Source organism: Eimeria mitis, genomic scaffold, assembly GCF_000499745.2.
Source record: "Eimeria mitis Houghton genomic scaffold, Emh_scaff631, whole genome shotgun sequence".
In the NCBI taxonomy this organism is placed as follows: Eukaryota; Apicomplexa; class Conoidasida; order Eucoccidiorida; family Eimeriidae; genus Eimeria; species Eimeria mitis.
The window spans coordinates 1-16,559 of record NW_024015715.1 but is presented as its reverse complement, the minus strand read 5'-3'; the positions used below and the strand labels follow the sequence as shown (position 1 = coordinate 16,559).

Sequence of the window (16,559 nt, the reverse complement as noted above, 5' to 3'; positions counted from 1 at the left end):
CAGAACCTACTATATACGCTGCATTAGTCTGAAGCATGTTGGAAAAGTGATGCTGGATATCAAATTCCAAGATGGAGGAGCGCAATGCAAAACTGCAAACACCACCCGCAACCCCCCTAAGCAAGGTCAACGAGAACTTACACCCAGCCTCCTAATCAAGCTAGATTGCCCTGAAGCATGTCCGGGCATTGATGCCAAAAACCATGTTGAAGATGAAAGGTAGCGATTCGAAACCGCACAGACCTCTGCCCACCTACTGGGGCAAAAACGAACTCCACTCGTCGAGACGCCTTCGCTTGGTATGTCGTCGGCTATTGAAGCTGACGATCCTCATTGCTGCCTCAGTTATCAAAGGTTCAATGAAAGTTAATCTGAAAAATAAACGAGCGTTCGCTGAACAGCGCGTTTACGTTGGAATGTATCGAGCCTGAAAAGTGATGCCAGAAATCGAATTCCAAGACGGAGGGGCGGGACACAAAACCAGATACACCACGCTCAAATATCTTAAGCAAGGTCACTGCAAACTCTGGTGAAGCCCCCTAATTCAGGTGCGGTCGTCTGAATCGTGCCCGAACATTCATGACGAAGCCCGCCCGTTGAGACGCATTTCAACAGCACACAACGCAGCATTTCCCCTAGCCTTTTCCTTCAGTTTCAGACCACCGTTGCGTCGCCTCCTGGGCACATCTGACTCACTGGTTTGGGTTGATAAAGATCGTGTTGAACCTGCCACTGACGCTGCTGGAATGTGACAAGACGTACAGAAGTGTGAAAACAGTGCAGCTTTGCGAGCCTGCCTTTCTGCGTCATCTGCTCTATGCCATTCCTTGCGAGAATACACAAGGTTCCGATTGAAAGTCACAGCATGGAAAGGGCTTGAAGAGGATGGTGGAGGGCCCCTTGCGAATCAAGGCTTGGGATCTATTAACAAGTGACGGTGTATTGCACAAATGATCTGACGGATCTGTTTGTATAGCTCTGATAGCTAGCCGCCGAGGCGCTCTACCAATGCTGGCGCAAAACCAATGGACTTCTATGGGACATAGGCTCCGCGTCGACTGTTAAAAAACTACAGAGATGGCCCAAGGATGGCATATGGGCGCAACCTACCACAATTACAAAACGATATGGGCGCAACCTACCACAATTACAAAACGAGCGTCGTCTCGCTATACTGTTGTTTCCAGATAGGATCTACAGGTGTGCTTTTCACATATGCAGCGCGAGTGGGTAACCACTCGTGAATGGCAAGGTATTTGCAGTTTGCTCCTCATGAAGGTACTTGAGAGTCTCGTGCTACAGCCGCACCTGGGATTCGTTATGACGATCTTCGAGAAGTGCATTAGGCGGCTGAGCTCAGCAGCTCCAGCAGAACATATCGTTTGCTTCGCAATTTGAAGGTAAATAATCCAAAAGCCATTCAACATTTGGTCTGCAGCGCATTTTCAAGGTATGGGATTCAAAAGACATTAGAAGTATGCTCTCACACAGCATTATCGGTTGTGCGTGAGCTCCAGCAGCTCTTCTTGAGGTGGATGTTGAAGCACCATTATCACCTCTCCTTGTCTCCTTGCCCTTTCTATCCTCTTCTCTGTCTCCTTGTCTCCTCTGTCTCTCCTGTCCCTTCTGTCTGCTTCTCTCTACTGTCTTTCTCTTGTCCCTGTCTCCTCTGTGTCCACCCTAAGGCGTTCTTAGGCCACTGAGTGTAATTAAACTCTTGTGCTACAAATTGATGCTTGTTTTGGGGCCGCTGGATGCCGAGTAGATAAACAAACAGCACCAGCAGTAGCACAGGCACCGACCAATACAGAATCCAATTGATTCTTGTATCGGCCTTCTTATAGCCCCAAACATTCAGGGCCCGCAGACGAAGTCTGTCTTTTTAGCCCCTTGGCTGAAGCAAACCACTGGCTGCTTGCGTGGAGTTTAAGTGTACGTACACCAGGACACCGACGTGCCAACATTTTGCGCGCTTCCTGCGCAGGCCTCAGACTACTTGGTATCTCCTCTCATGCATGCATGCAAGCAGCCAATCCTTCCTTGTCTCCTCGTCTTCCATTTGTCAGCTATTAGTTTTTTGCCCTGCCGCGCACGGCGCTTAACTTTATTTTCCTTTCAAACGGATAGGCGTCCCATGCGAGCCACCCACGTAACTAGCTCGCTAGCTAGCTAGAAAGCTAGCCAACTGGCTAGCTGGCTAGCTACCCAGGTAGCTAGTGGACTGGCGCAATACACAGGGGCCCAGGTACCTAGCAAGCTACAGCACTAGCCACCAACACAGCGATGCGCCCTGCTAGCTAACCAGTTCTTCAAGTGGAACACACTAGCGGCGTTGCTAACTACCAACCTATCCAGCTAACTAGCTAGCCAGTTAGCTAGCTAGGCGCCCATTTCATGTAGCTGCGTAATCTGGAAACTGGTTGCTTGGCTATCTAGCCACGTGGGCATACGGTATGCTTGCTGCCTCCACTGCTGTTTTTCTCCGTGCGGCCAGCAGCGAGTGTTTGCAGTTACGATGCGCCTCTGCAGCTGCAACAGAGACAGTTAAAAGGCCGGAGACCAGTGTGCAGAGTGACGCCGAGGCCTACACATGCATCCACGTGCGTGCATTGGTGCATCCAGATGCATGTATTAAGAGGAACTTACCCGCTTGTGGTTGTCTCTTTTGTAGGGGAAAGGAAGAGGCAGGGGGAAGGAAAACGCAGAAGGGGACAGGAGGAGACAGCATGAGACAGAAGCAGACAGGAGACAGCAGGCGACATGAATTCACAGCAAAAGACAAAAGGAGACAGAGGAACACACGAGGAGACAAAGGGATACATGAAGACATCGAGAGGCAGGAGACAGTCTTCAGACGCAGGAGACAGTCCCCGCACGTGTTGCTGCAACAGGGCCAGCATAAAAGTTGTTGCTATATCGGCCCTTTATAGAGGCCAAAATACAAACACCCTGCTGCAACTGCATGCACTAGATGGTGCATGCAAAGAGCAGCAGCAGCTGCTGGTGCTACAGCATCACCAGCTGCTGATACTATTACTACTACTACTGCTGCTGTTGCTGCTGCTGGTGCTACAGCGCTGCTACTGTTGCTGATGCTGCAACATCACCAGTTGTCGTTACTACTACTGCTGCTGCTGCTGCAGCACCAACAGCTGTTGTCAATGCTGCTGCTGCTACAGCATCACCAGCTGTTGTTGCTGCCATTGCTGTCGTCGTTGCTGCGGCTATAGCATCTGCAGCTGATACTACTCCTGTTCATGCTGCTGCTGCTACGGAAGCCGCCCGCTGTTGCTGCTGATGCTGCTGCTGCTGCTGCTACTGCTGCTGCTGCTGCTGCTGCTGCTCGCCTTCTGCCGCTCGCATGCGTCTGCTCTTGAGGGCCATGAGGGCGCGGAGCGTTTTAAGGGTCTCCTTATGGTGCCAACCTGCAGCACTCTCTACATGACACTGTCTTTCCATTTCAGCAGCAGCAGCAGTAACATCCAGCAACACCCGCAGCAAGAGCCACGAAAGCAGCAGCACTTAATCGGGCAGCAGCAGTAGGGACTCCGGAAGCCGCAGCAGCATCAGAAGCAACGGCAGCGATGCCCAGCGCAGCAGTAACACGGCTTGCAGCAACAGGAGCAGAAATCCAAGCAGCAGCCTCAGCAGCAGCAACAGCAGCAGCAGCAGCACCTGTCTCGTTGCTGAATGTTGGCAGCACAGGGGCCTCCTGAAGTAGCTGACAAATATCGGGGTCCTGGATAGCGCAAAGTTGATACACCTGAGAGGGGCGTGAAGGAGGGACAAGGAATGCATCCTCTGCATGCAAGGAGACAGCAAACATATAACACACCACATCACTCCTGCTGCTGCTGCTGCTGTTGCTGCTGCTGCTGCTGTTGCTGCTGCTGCTGCCGTTGCTGCTGTTGCTGCTGCACTACAGTTGTAAGTGCTGCAGAGACTGCTGATATTGCTGCTGCTACTCCTGTCTTGGTCGCTGGCGCTGCTGGCATCCATGGGCTAGCAGGAAAAAGCTGAGGTGTCTCTGCAGCTTGACAGCAGCAGACGTGTTTCCTGAAGAACTTAAAATAACATATATGCTGCATGCAGGAGACAAGAGACAAACACACCTCGCTGTTGCTGCCTCGAACCAGGGGCGGGAACCCCTGCTGCAGCAGCCGCCTTCCAATTCGTGGCCCGAAAGAATGGATCCCTGAAGTCGATGGTCTGCGCAACCATACAAACTCTAAACCCTAAACCCTACACCCCAAACCCTAAACCCTAAACCCCAAGCTCCAAAGTTTCCCTTCTGACGGACCAATCCTTGTGCGCTGGTGCCTAGGCCGGAGACACCCCTCCAGGAGGTTGACAGCCTGGAGTTTCGGGTTTTCGGCTTTGGGTTTAGACTGTGGTAATGAGCTTTGCGGCCTGAAGTTTAGAGCCGAGGAATAAGGTCTGGCATGAAAGCTTAAGTGTGCAACCCAAGAAAATAAACCCTAGGACTTCACGGTAGCGGTTTAGGGTTTAAGAGTTTATGGTTCAGGGTTTGTACGACTAAGATTAGGGTTTAACGCACCTGGTAGTTGCGGCTCTCAGGGTCTTTTCGGGGGTCATAGCCAAGGCGGCAGAGACAGCCGCGGAAGGGCCCATCTAGGAGACACAGGAGACACACACACACACACACACACACACACACACACACACGCAGCGCTGCTGCTGCTGTTGCTATTGCTGCTGGTGATACTGCTGTCGCCGTTGCTGCCGTTGCTGCTGCTGCAGTTGTTGCAGCTGGCGGGCTCGTCAGCCAGCAAGTACAGCAGCGACAAGAGCAGCAACAGCACCAGTAACAGAGAAGCAACAACACGAGAAGCAGCAACACTAGCAGCAACACAAGCAGCAACAGCGAGAGCATCAGCAGAGAGCGCTCCAGCAGCCCAAGCAGCACTAGCCCAAGCAGCAGCAGCAGCAACAGCAGCAACAGCAGCAGTAGCACCTGCGAAGAGGAAGCAAGTCTTGGCATAGGCAGGTTTCTTTCTCCAAGCGGTGTATGAACGAGGGAGCTGAGCATCGAGCGAAGGCCGCAGCCACACGGGCTGTCTCTGCAGCAGTTGCTGCAGCGCTAGCAGCAAATCAGCATCTGCAGCAGCAGCAGCAAAAGCAACCAATGTGTACACCGTGTAGCAGCAGAAATAACATTTGCTCCTGCTGTGCCAACATTCGGTGCCAACACACCCCAGACACGCACCCGCGCGCTGCAGGTGCAGCAGCAGCACCATCAACCGCTGCAGTAGCTCCAGCAGCAGAAGCAGCAGCCGTAGCCGAAGCACCAGCAGCGACAGTATTAGGGACAGTGGCAGAAGTGCAAGTGGCAACCGCAAGAACGCCCCCACCAGAGGCAGTAGCAACAGAAACAGCCACAGCAGCAGCAGCAGCAGCAGCAGTGTAAGGTAGACACCTGCAAATGCCTTCGATGCTGCAGGCGGCGGAGCAACGGGCAGCTGCTCATCGCCTATGCGGCCGACGGCGTTGAAAGCAGAGCTTTCCTCCTTGCTGCTGCTGCTGCTGCTACTGCTGCTTCCCGTCGCTGTTGTTGGTGTGGGGCTGGCAACAGCAGCAGCATCTGCTGTTTCATCATTTGTTGGTTCTGAGAGGCTCTGAGTTGCTGCTTCCGTCGCGCCCTTTTCTGCAACTGCAGCGGCAGCTGTGGCAGCAGCAGCTGTTGCAGCGGAAGCAGCAGCAGTAGCAACAGCGGCTGCTGCTGCTGCTGCATCTTCCTCCTCTCTAGTACGATCTCGAGCGCACGCTTCCACATCACAAGCATCACTAGCAGCAGCAGCAGTAGCTGCTGCTGCTTGTGTTTCTGTTGCTGCTGCTGTTGCTGCTGGGGCTTGTTTCTCCTGCGATGTGCTGTCTGCTCCGTTTGCCGCTGTTGTTCTCGTTGTTGCTGCCGTTGTTGTTGCTGCTGCTGCTGGTGCTGCTGCTGGTGCTGCTGCTGGTGCTCCTGCTGCTGTTGCCAGGGAAGGAAAGAAGCGTGGAGCTCTATGCGTCTTTGCTGCAGCAGCCCGTGCTGTTGCTGCCTTCGCAGCAACTGAAAGGCCAACGCTGTCTCCTTCAGTGAAGGATGCTGCTGCCTTTTCTGCTTCTACTGCTGCTGCTGGCGCTGCTGCCGCTTCAGCTTCTGCTGCTGCAGCTGCTCCAGCAGATTCTGCTGCATCTACTCCATCAGGTGGTGCTTTGTCTGTGCTGCTGCCGCCGTGCCTCAGACCTCCATCCAACTGGGTGACGGGGTGCTGCTGTAGTTGTTTCTGCTGCTTCTCCTCCTGCTGCTGCTGCTGCTCCTGTTGCTTCTCCACGAGCTCGCGGTCGTGGTGCTGTTCGTCTTGCTGCTGCTGTTGCTCTTGCTGCTTCTGCTGCTCTTGCTGTTGCTGCTGTAGGCGCTGGCGCTTGTGCTGCTGCTGCTGCTGCTGCTGCGCCGAGCCAGCTGAGAGGGCCTCTGCAGCGAATGCCGGGAGCGAAGGGGCCTCAATTTTGTATGGGAATGGGGCCTGTCCCTTTAAGAAGAAGGGAGGGGGGATGTAAGGGCACCCGTCACTGCTGCTGGTGCTGCTGCTGCCGCTGCATGCACGCTGCGCTTCAGCAACAACCTGCGCCTCCAGGGTCTCCTCACCGCGGTGCCCGGGGGGAGGGACGAAGTAAAAGTCCGCAAGGCCTGAAGGCGATGCAGCAGCACAAACAGCAGCAGCACAAGCAGCAGTAGCAATACCAACAGCAGCGGCAACAGCAGCAGCGGTAGCAGCCAGGGCTTCAGCTGTCCCCCCTGCAACACACTGCCGACCTGCTGCAACACCAGTGAACTGGAATACGCACACACACCACTAGGGGCAGCAACAGCATCACTAAGAGCAGAAGCAACACTAGCAACAGCAACGGCAGCAAAAGCAGCAGCAGCAGCAGCAGCAGCAGTGTGTACCTGTAAAGACGTGGCGCTGCATGACTCGCCCCAAAGGAACAAACTCAACGGCCCCAGACCTGCGGACTCTTCTCCTTAAGAGGATGCCGGCCGCGCTTTGGCGGGAGGATAGTATGTGTCCCCATCTACTGCTGCTGCTGCTGCCGCTGCTGCTGCTGCACCCTAGACGCAGCACCAGTGGATCCCCCCCATCTTCTAATGCCAAGCTCCTAGAGGCCACATCAGGGCCCCCTAAAATGCGCAGCACCGTCGTGCTGCAGCAAAGCAACAAACAAACAGCAGCGGCAGGGGCTTCCCATAGCAGCAACGGCGGCAACAGCAAGAGTAGCAGCAGCAGTAGTAACAACAGCAACAGCAGCCGCAGCAGCAGCATGGACTCACGGCTTTCTTGCTCTCCCAGGTATCTCCACTGCAGTAAAGGAGACGTTTGGTATGTCCATCAGCTGCGCTGTGTGTGTTCGGGGGCCCCCCTGGGGGCCCCCCGTCTCAGTTGTCTCCTCTGTCTCCTTGGGGCTATTGGGGCCCACAGCCCCCACCCTGTGGGTTTGAGGGGCCTCTTCGAGAGTCTGCATCCGGGGACTGGGTGCCTCATGCATCTGTCCCCTGGGGTCTCCCACCGCAGCAACACATCAGGGGGACCCCTGCGGCCAAAGGGTCTTCAGAAGACAGAATGGGTATCGTTAGGCTGATTGAGGGGTCCTCTACTCCTCAGGGGCCCCCAAGTTCGCTGTGGTAGGGGCCCCGTAACTAGGGGGGCCCCGGGGGCCCCCCAAGGAGAGGGTACAGAAGGTACAGCAGAGGCACAGGGGCCCCTTAGAAAAAGAGGCCGCGAACAGTAAACAAAGAAGGAAAATAAACAAAGTTAAATGCAGTCATCAAACAACAACAGTAGCGATCAGCCAGAATCTAAGGGTATGGGGGCCCCCAGGTGATGGGGGCCCACTGGACCCCCCTTCTGAGGTCTGCCGTCCTGTGAAGTCGTCAGCTACTGCTGTGGCTACTGGCGCTCATCCATCGTCTGTTTTGTTACTTCTCTAGGATTTAGGGCCTTTGTTATTTCCGCTTTTCTTTGCCGTACACTGCCTAAACAATGTAGGGTTTAGCGAAGCTGCTGCTCGTGACGCTCATTCTGGCCTTAATCAAGGACAGAAGCGAGCTGCAATGTAGGCAAAGACTTAAAGTAATAGTTCCCCAAAGGCAGAAGACCTCCTCAGGCTTCCTGAGCATTGAGCTCACGGCCTGGGTGTTGCGGGGAAGAGGCCGCCTGAAATGGGTTTGCAGCGCACCTCGCTGCGGCTGGTAGTAGAAGCCAGCCTCACGCGTGCACACAAGGAATCTTCGCTGAAGCTTCCTTGTGCGCACGAGACAACAAATAAGAAGTCCGTGTCAGCAGGCTGTAGTGCCGTTGTTCATCTCGCGCCCTCGCTAGCCACAGCTAGCTGCGGGTAGCTGCTGCCAGCTGTGCCTAGCTGTGGCTTGTTACAACTACCACAGCTAGTCTTCTTCGAGGCCTTGAGTGCTGGAACTACAGCAGTCCCGCCCTCTGCTTCAGCGTGATGCGGTGTATGTACACCGCACGCTTATCTGTACAGGAATGGCTTTAGCCACACCGATGTTGAGGGAGAATCAAATAGATAAATACACATATATATTTATGTAATCACAGAAGGCAGTGGCAAGTTTATGGGCATTTGCCTCTTGTGGGCACAACAGCATCAGCGGCGCTGCAACTGCTGTATCTGCTGCCGTGAATGCAGCTGCTCCTGCAGCTGCCGTCGCAGTTGGTGCCGCTGCTGCTCCTGCTGTTGCTGCTGCTGCTGGTCTTGGGCCTACAGCGGCATCTCCGCTACACCCGAGACTCTACTTAACTCGTCTGAGATCCAAACGCGAAGGCCCCAGTGTACTGGTAGGCCTCCGGGCAGTGGGTGGTTGCTCAACCGAGAGCCAAACGCGAGGGTCCCAGTGGACTGGCAGGCCTCTGGGCAGTGGGTGGTTGCTGTGTGTTACTGAGGTGGGGTTACTGTGTGCTACTGGGGTAGGGTTGTTTCTTGCTGCTCCTGCAAGAGGTCTGTGAGCTCCCGCAGAGTGGCGTCGAGGTCCCTCGTGTCCCCCTCTGTCTCTTCTGGGAATAGCTGGGGTGCCTTAGAAATCAACTGCTGTGGCTGCACCTGTTGCTGCAGCAACTGCTGCACCATCAGCCGTGCTCCCTCGACCTCCTGCAGCAGCGTGAAGCAAGGAGACACGCAGGCATCCGGTAGAGACAAAACCCCACACGGTGCTGCTGCTGTTGACAGCTGCGGCTCGTTGCTGCTGCCCGTCTTAGCTCCTGCTCGCAGTAGAAGCAGCTCAGGGTCTTCTTCCTGATCCTTAGCACCTCCGACTTCTACTGCCCCTCCTGCTGGTGCTGCTCGTGCTTCGTCTGCTGCGGCACCTTCAGATACAGCTGCATCGTCGCTGTCACTCACTGCAGCACCAGCCCTTGCTGCTGCAGCTGCATCTGACTGTTCTTGCAGTTCCTCTTGCTGCTGTTGCTGCTGCTGCTGCTGCTGCTGTGACGGTGCGACAGGTAGTGGCAGCGGCACAACTGGAGCAGCAGCAGCTGCGGCTGCTGCTGACGCAGCAGCCACGTGTTGGGTGTAGCGAAAGGAGCAGAGAAAGTAACAACTGCGGAGGCCCCCAGCAGACCTGAGGAGGCCCCTGAGGACCCGCAGCAGCACGGCGCAGCAATGCATATCAACCCCACAGCCGCAGGTAGCTGTACGTACACCCCGTGCTGCTGCTGACTCTTGGGCCCCTCCCCCAGCGCACCGCCAACGCCCCGTTCCGTTGCTGCAGCAGCCGCATACACCCGAAGCAGCGGGAGCCGCCCCAGGGAGTACCTGCTGCTGCTGCTGCTGCTGTTCAGGCGGCAAGTCACCGCAGCAACGAACTGCAGCAGAACAAACGTGAGAAAGGTGCAGCAGGAAATACCCCTTGGGGGCGACAGCACTTGCTGCGTCTGTCTGCAGCACATGTACAGGCAGCTCCGCTTCTGTAGGGCTGCTGCTGCTGCTGTTGCTGCTGCTGTTCGAACTGCCGGAATCCGCAGCCGCAGCAGCAGCAGCAGTTGCTGCTGCTGCAGCTGCTCCACCGCAGGCTGCATGCGCTACAACAACACCCATTCTAAAGCCAGGGCCCCCCAGCACGGGCTCTGTACAAATTGCAAGCAGCCGGCAGCACGACGGGGTCACAGCAGTCCCCTTGTTGCCTTTTGTTGCTGTTCCTGCATCTGCTGCTGCTGCTTCTGTTGCTTCTGCTGCCGTTGCTGCTGCGGGTGCTTCTGGAGACGTTGCTGATGTTGCGGCTGCTGGAGCTCGCGCGTCTTCTTTGGCTGCACTTTCACTAGCTCGCGATGCTTCTGCATTCGTCTTTTTAACAGCAGATGCTGCTTGTGCTGCTGTTTCTGCTGTCGGCAGTACTTCTGCTGCTGCAGCACTCATCCCGCCTATTTCCATGTCAGCTGTGTTATTGCCGTCCTGCGTCGACTCCTGCCGCTGCTGCAGATGCTGGTGTTGCTGCTGCCGTTGCTGCTCCTCCGGTTGCTGCTGTTGCTGCTGCCGTTGCTGCTCCTCCTGCTTCTGTTGTTGCTGCTGGTGCTTCTGCTTGGTGGGAGAGAATGCATGGTAGAAGGCCTGCGCCTGTCTCCTCAGAATGAGGGGCTCTGTGTTGGGGGCCGGGATAGACCCCCCCTCAAAGAGCAGCAGCTTTGTAAGGACTCGTTCGCCGTTGCTGCAGTGCAACACTACACTGCTGCTGCTGCGCTGCAGCCTCGCAGACAGCTCTTCTGCGGCCTCCTCCTCATCAGCCGCTCCTCGTTGGTTCGCTTGCTGCTGCTGCTCTTCCTGCTCTCCCTGCTGCTGCTCCTGCTGCTGCTGTTCTTGCTGCTGCTGCTGCTGTGGGGGAGGCGCAACAAACTGCAGCCTCTCCACCGCTGCCCCCAGCATGCAGAGGGCCCCGCTGAGAGCTGCCGTACGAACGAAGGCCTGGGGAAGGTCCCCTGAGCCGTACAGAGGGTACAGCAGCGGGGCCCCCTGGCAACCAAACAACCCACACCCAGTCACAAATAACTGCAGGCGACTCCGCCCCTCTGCAACACTCCACCGACGAACATGATTGCCCTTGCATCTTCTTGCTGCTGCTACTGCTGCGCCTGCTGGTGCTTCTTCGGGAAGCAGGGGCTCTTCACAAAGACAAACGCCGTACGTCACTAGCCGACGTAGGTGGGCGTTCAGCCCCTGCTGCTCAAGGTAGCAATCCCAGCAGTCCCCTGCTTCCTCTTTGACGGCGGTTGCATCTGCTGTTGTTGCACCTGCAACTGCTGCATCCCCGGTTGCTGCTGCAGGTGCTGCTGCTGCAGCAGGGGCCCCCTGGGGCCTCCAGTTGGCTGCAGAGGCGAAGGGGGCGCTAACGGTGGTGGGTGGGGGGGCCCCCGCAGCAGCAACAAAACGCATAAGAGCTCGCTTCTCTGTTAGAGACAAAGAAGAAGACTGAAATATCTGGCTCTTGCTCATCGGTGTTGCCTCCAGTACAATCTTCTCACCTGCAGGAGATACCCCAAGGGCCTCTCTTGGCGGGCCCCCTTCAGTCCCCCACGCTTGGCGATGGGGGGAACCCCCCTCAAAGGGGGCCCTTGAGCCAGAGTCCGCAGCAGCAGATTCGGCCCCAGAAATCAAGGCATCCAAGCCGACAACTACTGACGGAGCAGCAGCAGCAGCAGCAGCAATGCCAGCATGTCCGCCATCATGCTGCTGCTGGTGCTGCTGCTGTTGCTGTTCTTGCTGCTGCTCACCTCCTCCCTGATTCTGCTGCGGAGAGGTAAGCGTAGGTGCAGCTGCTCCGCCATCTTCTTGCGGCTGTTGCTGCTGCAGTTGCTCCAGCTCTGCTGTCAGTACGGCTGCATCGCAGGTCCTGAACTCTAAGTACTTCGCTGTTCCGCTCTCCAGCAGCACATCGATGATATCGCTTGAGGTGTATATACACTTGGGCATCAGGTCTATAAGGAAGCGGGAGCCCTCAGCCATCAGCTCATGCTTCATCTGCAGTCGCTGTGCCTCTACACTCCCAGGGGGCTCACCTGCTGCTGCTGCTGCATCTGCATCTGCTGCTGCTGCTGCTGCTGTCGCTGCCTGAGCTGCAGCCGTTGCAGCTTCCGCAGCCGCAACCTCCACAGCTTCTGCCAGACCCGCATCTGTTGTTGCTGATGCTCCTGCTGCTGCTCCTTCCCCCGCTGACTCACTGGGTGCAGCAGCAGCAGCTGCTGCTGCTGCTGCACCCAGTGGGTCAGCAGGAGAAGCCAGCGGGGGGCTATTTTGGTCACCCCCCAGCTCAGAGAGCGGCGTCTCCGCCGGCCTCCGATTGTGGAGAGCAGCAGTTAGTGGGTCGCGGTGAGCGCCGGAGGTCTGCCCCAGCAGGAACGGCTGTTGATGCTGCTGCTGCTGCAAACTGTCGGCAACCGGCGAGTCCCCACAGGGTCGCTGAAGCGAAGGTGCGGGGCTGACGACGGGCCCTGCTCCCCAGTGCCCCACAGCGACCGCAGCAGCTGCAGCAGCTCCACCTACGGCAGCAGGTGCAGCAGCATTAGGAGGTGTGGTTGGCTGCATAAGGGGGATGGGCCTTGCTGTGACTCTGTTCGTCCGCGATGTCTGCAGCGTATCAGTGGTGCTGCTGGTGGTTGCAGTGTACGTTGTCTCTGCTGTTGCATCAGTAGAAGCAGAATCTGTGCTGCTAGCATCTGTCTCCGTTTCCTCTTCGCTGTCTCCTCCCTCATCCTCCAGGGCCTCCTCAACCTGGGGGGCCCCAGAAGGCTCGAGGAAGGGTCCAAACGAATACCAGCGCCTTTCAAACCCATCACCAACCGGGGACCCCTTACCCACAAGCCCATCACCCGAACCTAAAGGGGGCCCCCATGGGCCCCCTCCGGGGCCGTTCCCAGGCGACCCCTTGCCTCCAGGGACCACCCCAGAGGCCCCCCCAGGGGCCCCATCAGAGGACCCAGTAGGGACACCCCTCCCCCTTGGGGCATCGCTAGTAGCCCCAACACCCTGGGGGCCCCCGCGGAGACGCCCCCTTTCTGTGGAGACACCGCTGTGGCTGGTGGCCGCCAGGAGGCGAGCGAGCCCTAAAGCGCTCGCTACGGGAGCTGGGCTGTCACTCTGCTGCGGCTGCTGCTGCTGAAGTTGGGGGTCTCTAGGCTCTCCATGAGCATAGGGGGGCCCTTCGGGGCCCCCATCCCCGCCTGGCCCCTCCTCATGCGCCTTAGCAGCCTGCTCGCCCCTGGGGGGCCCACCACCCCTAGGGGCCCCTCTTGGACTTTCTGAGGGCCCTCTCTCTGCGTCGGTGTCATGACAGCAGCAAGGGCACGGGGGCAGTCCCTTCTTGAGGGATCGTCTCCGTTCTTCCTCGTCGGGGCCCCATGGAGGCCAACCTGGAGGTCCTGATGCGCCCCCCTCCGGGCCAAAGGCCCCCCTATGGGGGCCTCCCTCCGCCCAGTGCAGGAGCTCGTCTAGGCGCATGCTCCGGTGGGGGCCCCCATATGTCATTGACGGTTCACAGAGGAGACAGAGGAGGCCCCTGCGGCTGAGAGCAGCGAGGATGAGAGTGCTGGTGATGCTGGAGCCAAAGACAGCAACATCAACACAGACAGAACCCCCGCCAAAGGGGGGAGGTACACGGACACAAGGACGCAGCAGCTGATGAGATGATGGTAACTGCTGCTCCTGTTCTTGCTGCTGATGCTGCTGCTGCTGTTGCTGCTGTTGCTGCTGTTGCTGCTCCTCACTGGACGGTGCTTGGTAGTCCTGTTGATGCTGCTCATGACCCTGCTGCTGCTGCACCTTCTGTTGTTGCTGCCCTTCTTGCTGTTGCTCTGCACGCTCCTCCACGCGCTTCTGCGTACCCGAATCATCCTCAATGTGCGGAGTATGATGGTTTTGTGCATGAGGCTCTTGCTGCTGCTGCTGCTGTTGACGGTGCTGGTGCTGCTGCTGTTCTTGCAAATGTGTGCTGCTTGAGACTATAGGGCTGACGCTGCGGGGCCCACCTGCATCTAGTTGTTCCTTCTGCTGTTGTTGCTGCAGCTGCTGTACTTTGTGGGGCGTCTGTTGCAGCTCGTGCTGCTGCTGCTGTTGCTGCTGCTGCTGTTGCTGCTGCTGCTGCTGCTGCTCCTGCAGCTCCGGTAGCTGCGGCGACATGGCCGCATGGGGCCTTCGCCGCCCCTACCGTTGCTGGCGTCAGCAGCTGTGTTGAGTCTTCCGAAACAGACAGTTCGGTGGGGAGCCACTCATGCTGCTGATCTGCTTGTTATTGATATGGTTGGGACAGTAGCTCCTGTGCCTGCTGCTGCTGCTGTTGTTGTTGCTGGGGTTGCTGTTGTTGCTGCTGCTGCTGCTGTTTCTGCTGCTTTAAGTGAAGTCCAGCGTACAGATAGGGAGCAGTTGTGACGGCTGCTGGCGCCGGGACGTCACAACAACGTCTGTGCTGCTGCTGATGTCAGCAGCAAGACTCTCAGTAGACAACTGCTGCTGCAGCCCCCCTGTGCAGCACGGGAGGGAAACAGCAGCAAGAGCAACACGGCTAGCAGAGATACAGCATGCCTTCAGAACGTGGCCTAACTAGGCGGCGTCGAGCCGTGCTCACACAGCGTGTGTTGCTGCTGCCGCTGCTCTGCTTGCTGCTACCGCTGCTGCTGCAAGGGGCGAGAGGCGGCCGTGCTCTTGGGCATGTGTCTATCCTTCTTTGTTTTAAATCCCCTCTTATATAGACATATATATGCATAAGGCTTCACAATGACCAAAAGACAAACGCAACAAGCACAACAAGAGGCCCCTCGCTCATGAGTACGGCGACAGTGGGGCCGCCTACTCAGCTGACACCCCGGCGTGTCTGCATGCATTTGTCCCTTTTCTGTTGCAAATCAATGCTTTTTTACTTTTTATATGCCAATAAATACTATATTCCACAGTCAAAATACCTTATATATGGCTAGTCATGCACGCAATAACGGCAGCAGTAGCAACTACAGCAACAACCACTCCAGCAGCGGCAGCAGCAACTGCAGCAGACACGGACACTCTTTGAGTTGCTCGTTGTAGTCTTGTTGTAGTGCCTTATCCTCGTTGCTACATTTGCACAACTTCGATTTTTTGTGACTTTGTCTGTACACCGCAAGGTCCTGGGGCTCTACATCCACCCAAACGCCGCGTAGGAGATACTCGTAGACAGCAAGGTCTTCATTCTTAACTATTATTATTATAATCATTATTCCCAGTGTTCAAAATAATCTGTTCTAAGTCATCACAGGAATATTAGTAGGCTGTCGGATGCTCGGCAAGTGTCTACAGAGGTAATAGGTGAAGGCATACATATGGATTTGTCTTATATCATTAGTTCCTGCGAGCGGCGCTGCAGCTCCGCTCAGGCTGCCTCCTCTCCTGCAGTCCCAGGCCCTGAGCTGCTGCGTTGAGGCCACCTGAAGACAGGGGAGGGAAGGTAGTTGGCCGCAGGGGGTCCTCACTGTATGTCGTTGGTTCGCTGCAGCTCGCGATTGTCTTAGGATAAATAATAGAGGGCTATCCGTGCACTCTGAATCTCAGAGTCTCCTCACGGTGTCTTTGGGGTGGCCAGGCGTCCTGGGCGTTGAGCTCAGGGCCGGGGTGCTGTGGAGTGGATGCAGGCTGAAGTGGGTTTGCATTGCAGCTCGCTGCAGCTGGTGATACCAACCGACTTCACGCGGGCGCAAAGGGAAGCTTCAACGAAGCTTCCTTTACTTCATGCTCTACCTCTGAATACACTTGTGGAGCGTTCATATTAGCTTGCATGTAGCCTACCGAGGCCAAGTTAAGGCTCCTGTGTTATCGGTAGGCGGCCTACGCTACATGACGCTACGCTAGCTGCAGTTAGACATCTAGACATATATATATATATATATATATATATATATATATATATATATATATATATATATATATATATATATATATGCACGCATATATGCGTGGAACTCTTCATATAGTGCTGATGCAGTTACGCTCCTTTTTGTCTCCAACGTTGTGTAGTTCGCATACAACAGCAGCAGCAGCTGCTGCTGGTGCAGCTCGTACCAGAGTATCCGGCAGCATTTTGCAACGCTGCGCTGTGTCTCTGGTCCCTGGATGTGGATGAGACAAACAATGCAACCCTTCAGCGGATAGGTGTGAGGTGTCCCCCTCTGCAGTGCCTCCTCATCGCCGACGTCAGCATGCAGCTGCTGCGCGCCTCTCTGTGTTGTGGGATGCATGGCCCCATTCTTTTCTTTGGCTGCTGCTGCTGTGTATATACAACCGTCTGCTTCCGAAGCATCAGCGCCGCGCGAGCAACACAACTGTCTCTACTGAGTCTGCGCAGGTGCTGCGGCGGCTGCGGCTGCTGCAGCTGCTGATTTCTGCAGTATCTTTAGGCGAACCTGCACGCATGTAGAGGACAGAAGGTGCGGCCCCACAGACAGCTCTAGTTGGGGATCGATCGTGTAACGCTGGTTCTCCGGCCTTAACCTGACCGGAGACGAGCCGCAATGAAGGCAAAGACTTAAAGT

General features: G+C 56.4%; 2 protein-coding genes across 2 annotated transcripts; both read right to left on the bottom strand.

Moving 5' to 3' along the window:
* Window positions 1-3,839: 3,839 nt before the first annotated feature.
* Window positions 3,840-7,548, bottom strand: EMH_0018310 (uncharacterized protein; the record flags this gene model as incomplete). The annotated part of the gene is made up of 7 exons (XM_038022911.1): window positions 3,840-4,027; window positions 4,113-4,209; window positions 4,559-4,632; window positions 4,976-5,119; window positions 5,228-6,691; window positions 6,953-7,206; window positions 7,334-7,548. 7 exons carry the CDS (start codon window positions 7,546-7,548, stop codon window positions 3,840-3,842), a joined length of 2,436 nt encoding a protein of 811 aa, XP_037878765.1.
* A 1,431-nt stretch (window positions 7,549-8,979) lies between these two features.
* EMH_0018300 (uncharacterized protein) lies at window positions 8,980-14,181 on the bottom strand (the record flags this gene model as incomplete). Its single annotated transcript, XM_038022910.1, has 1 exon — window positions 8,980-14,181. One exon carries the CDS (start codon window positions 14,179-14,181, stop codon window positions 8,980-8,982), a length of 5,202 nt encoding a protein of 1,733 aa, XP_037878764.1.
* Between the last annotated feature and the right edge of the window lie 2,378 nt (window positions 14,182-16,559).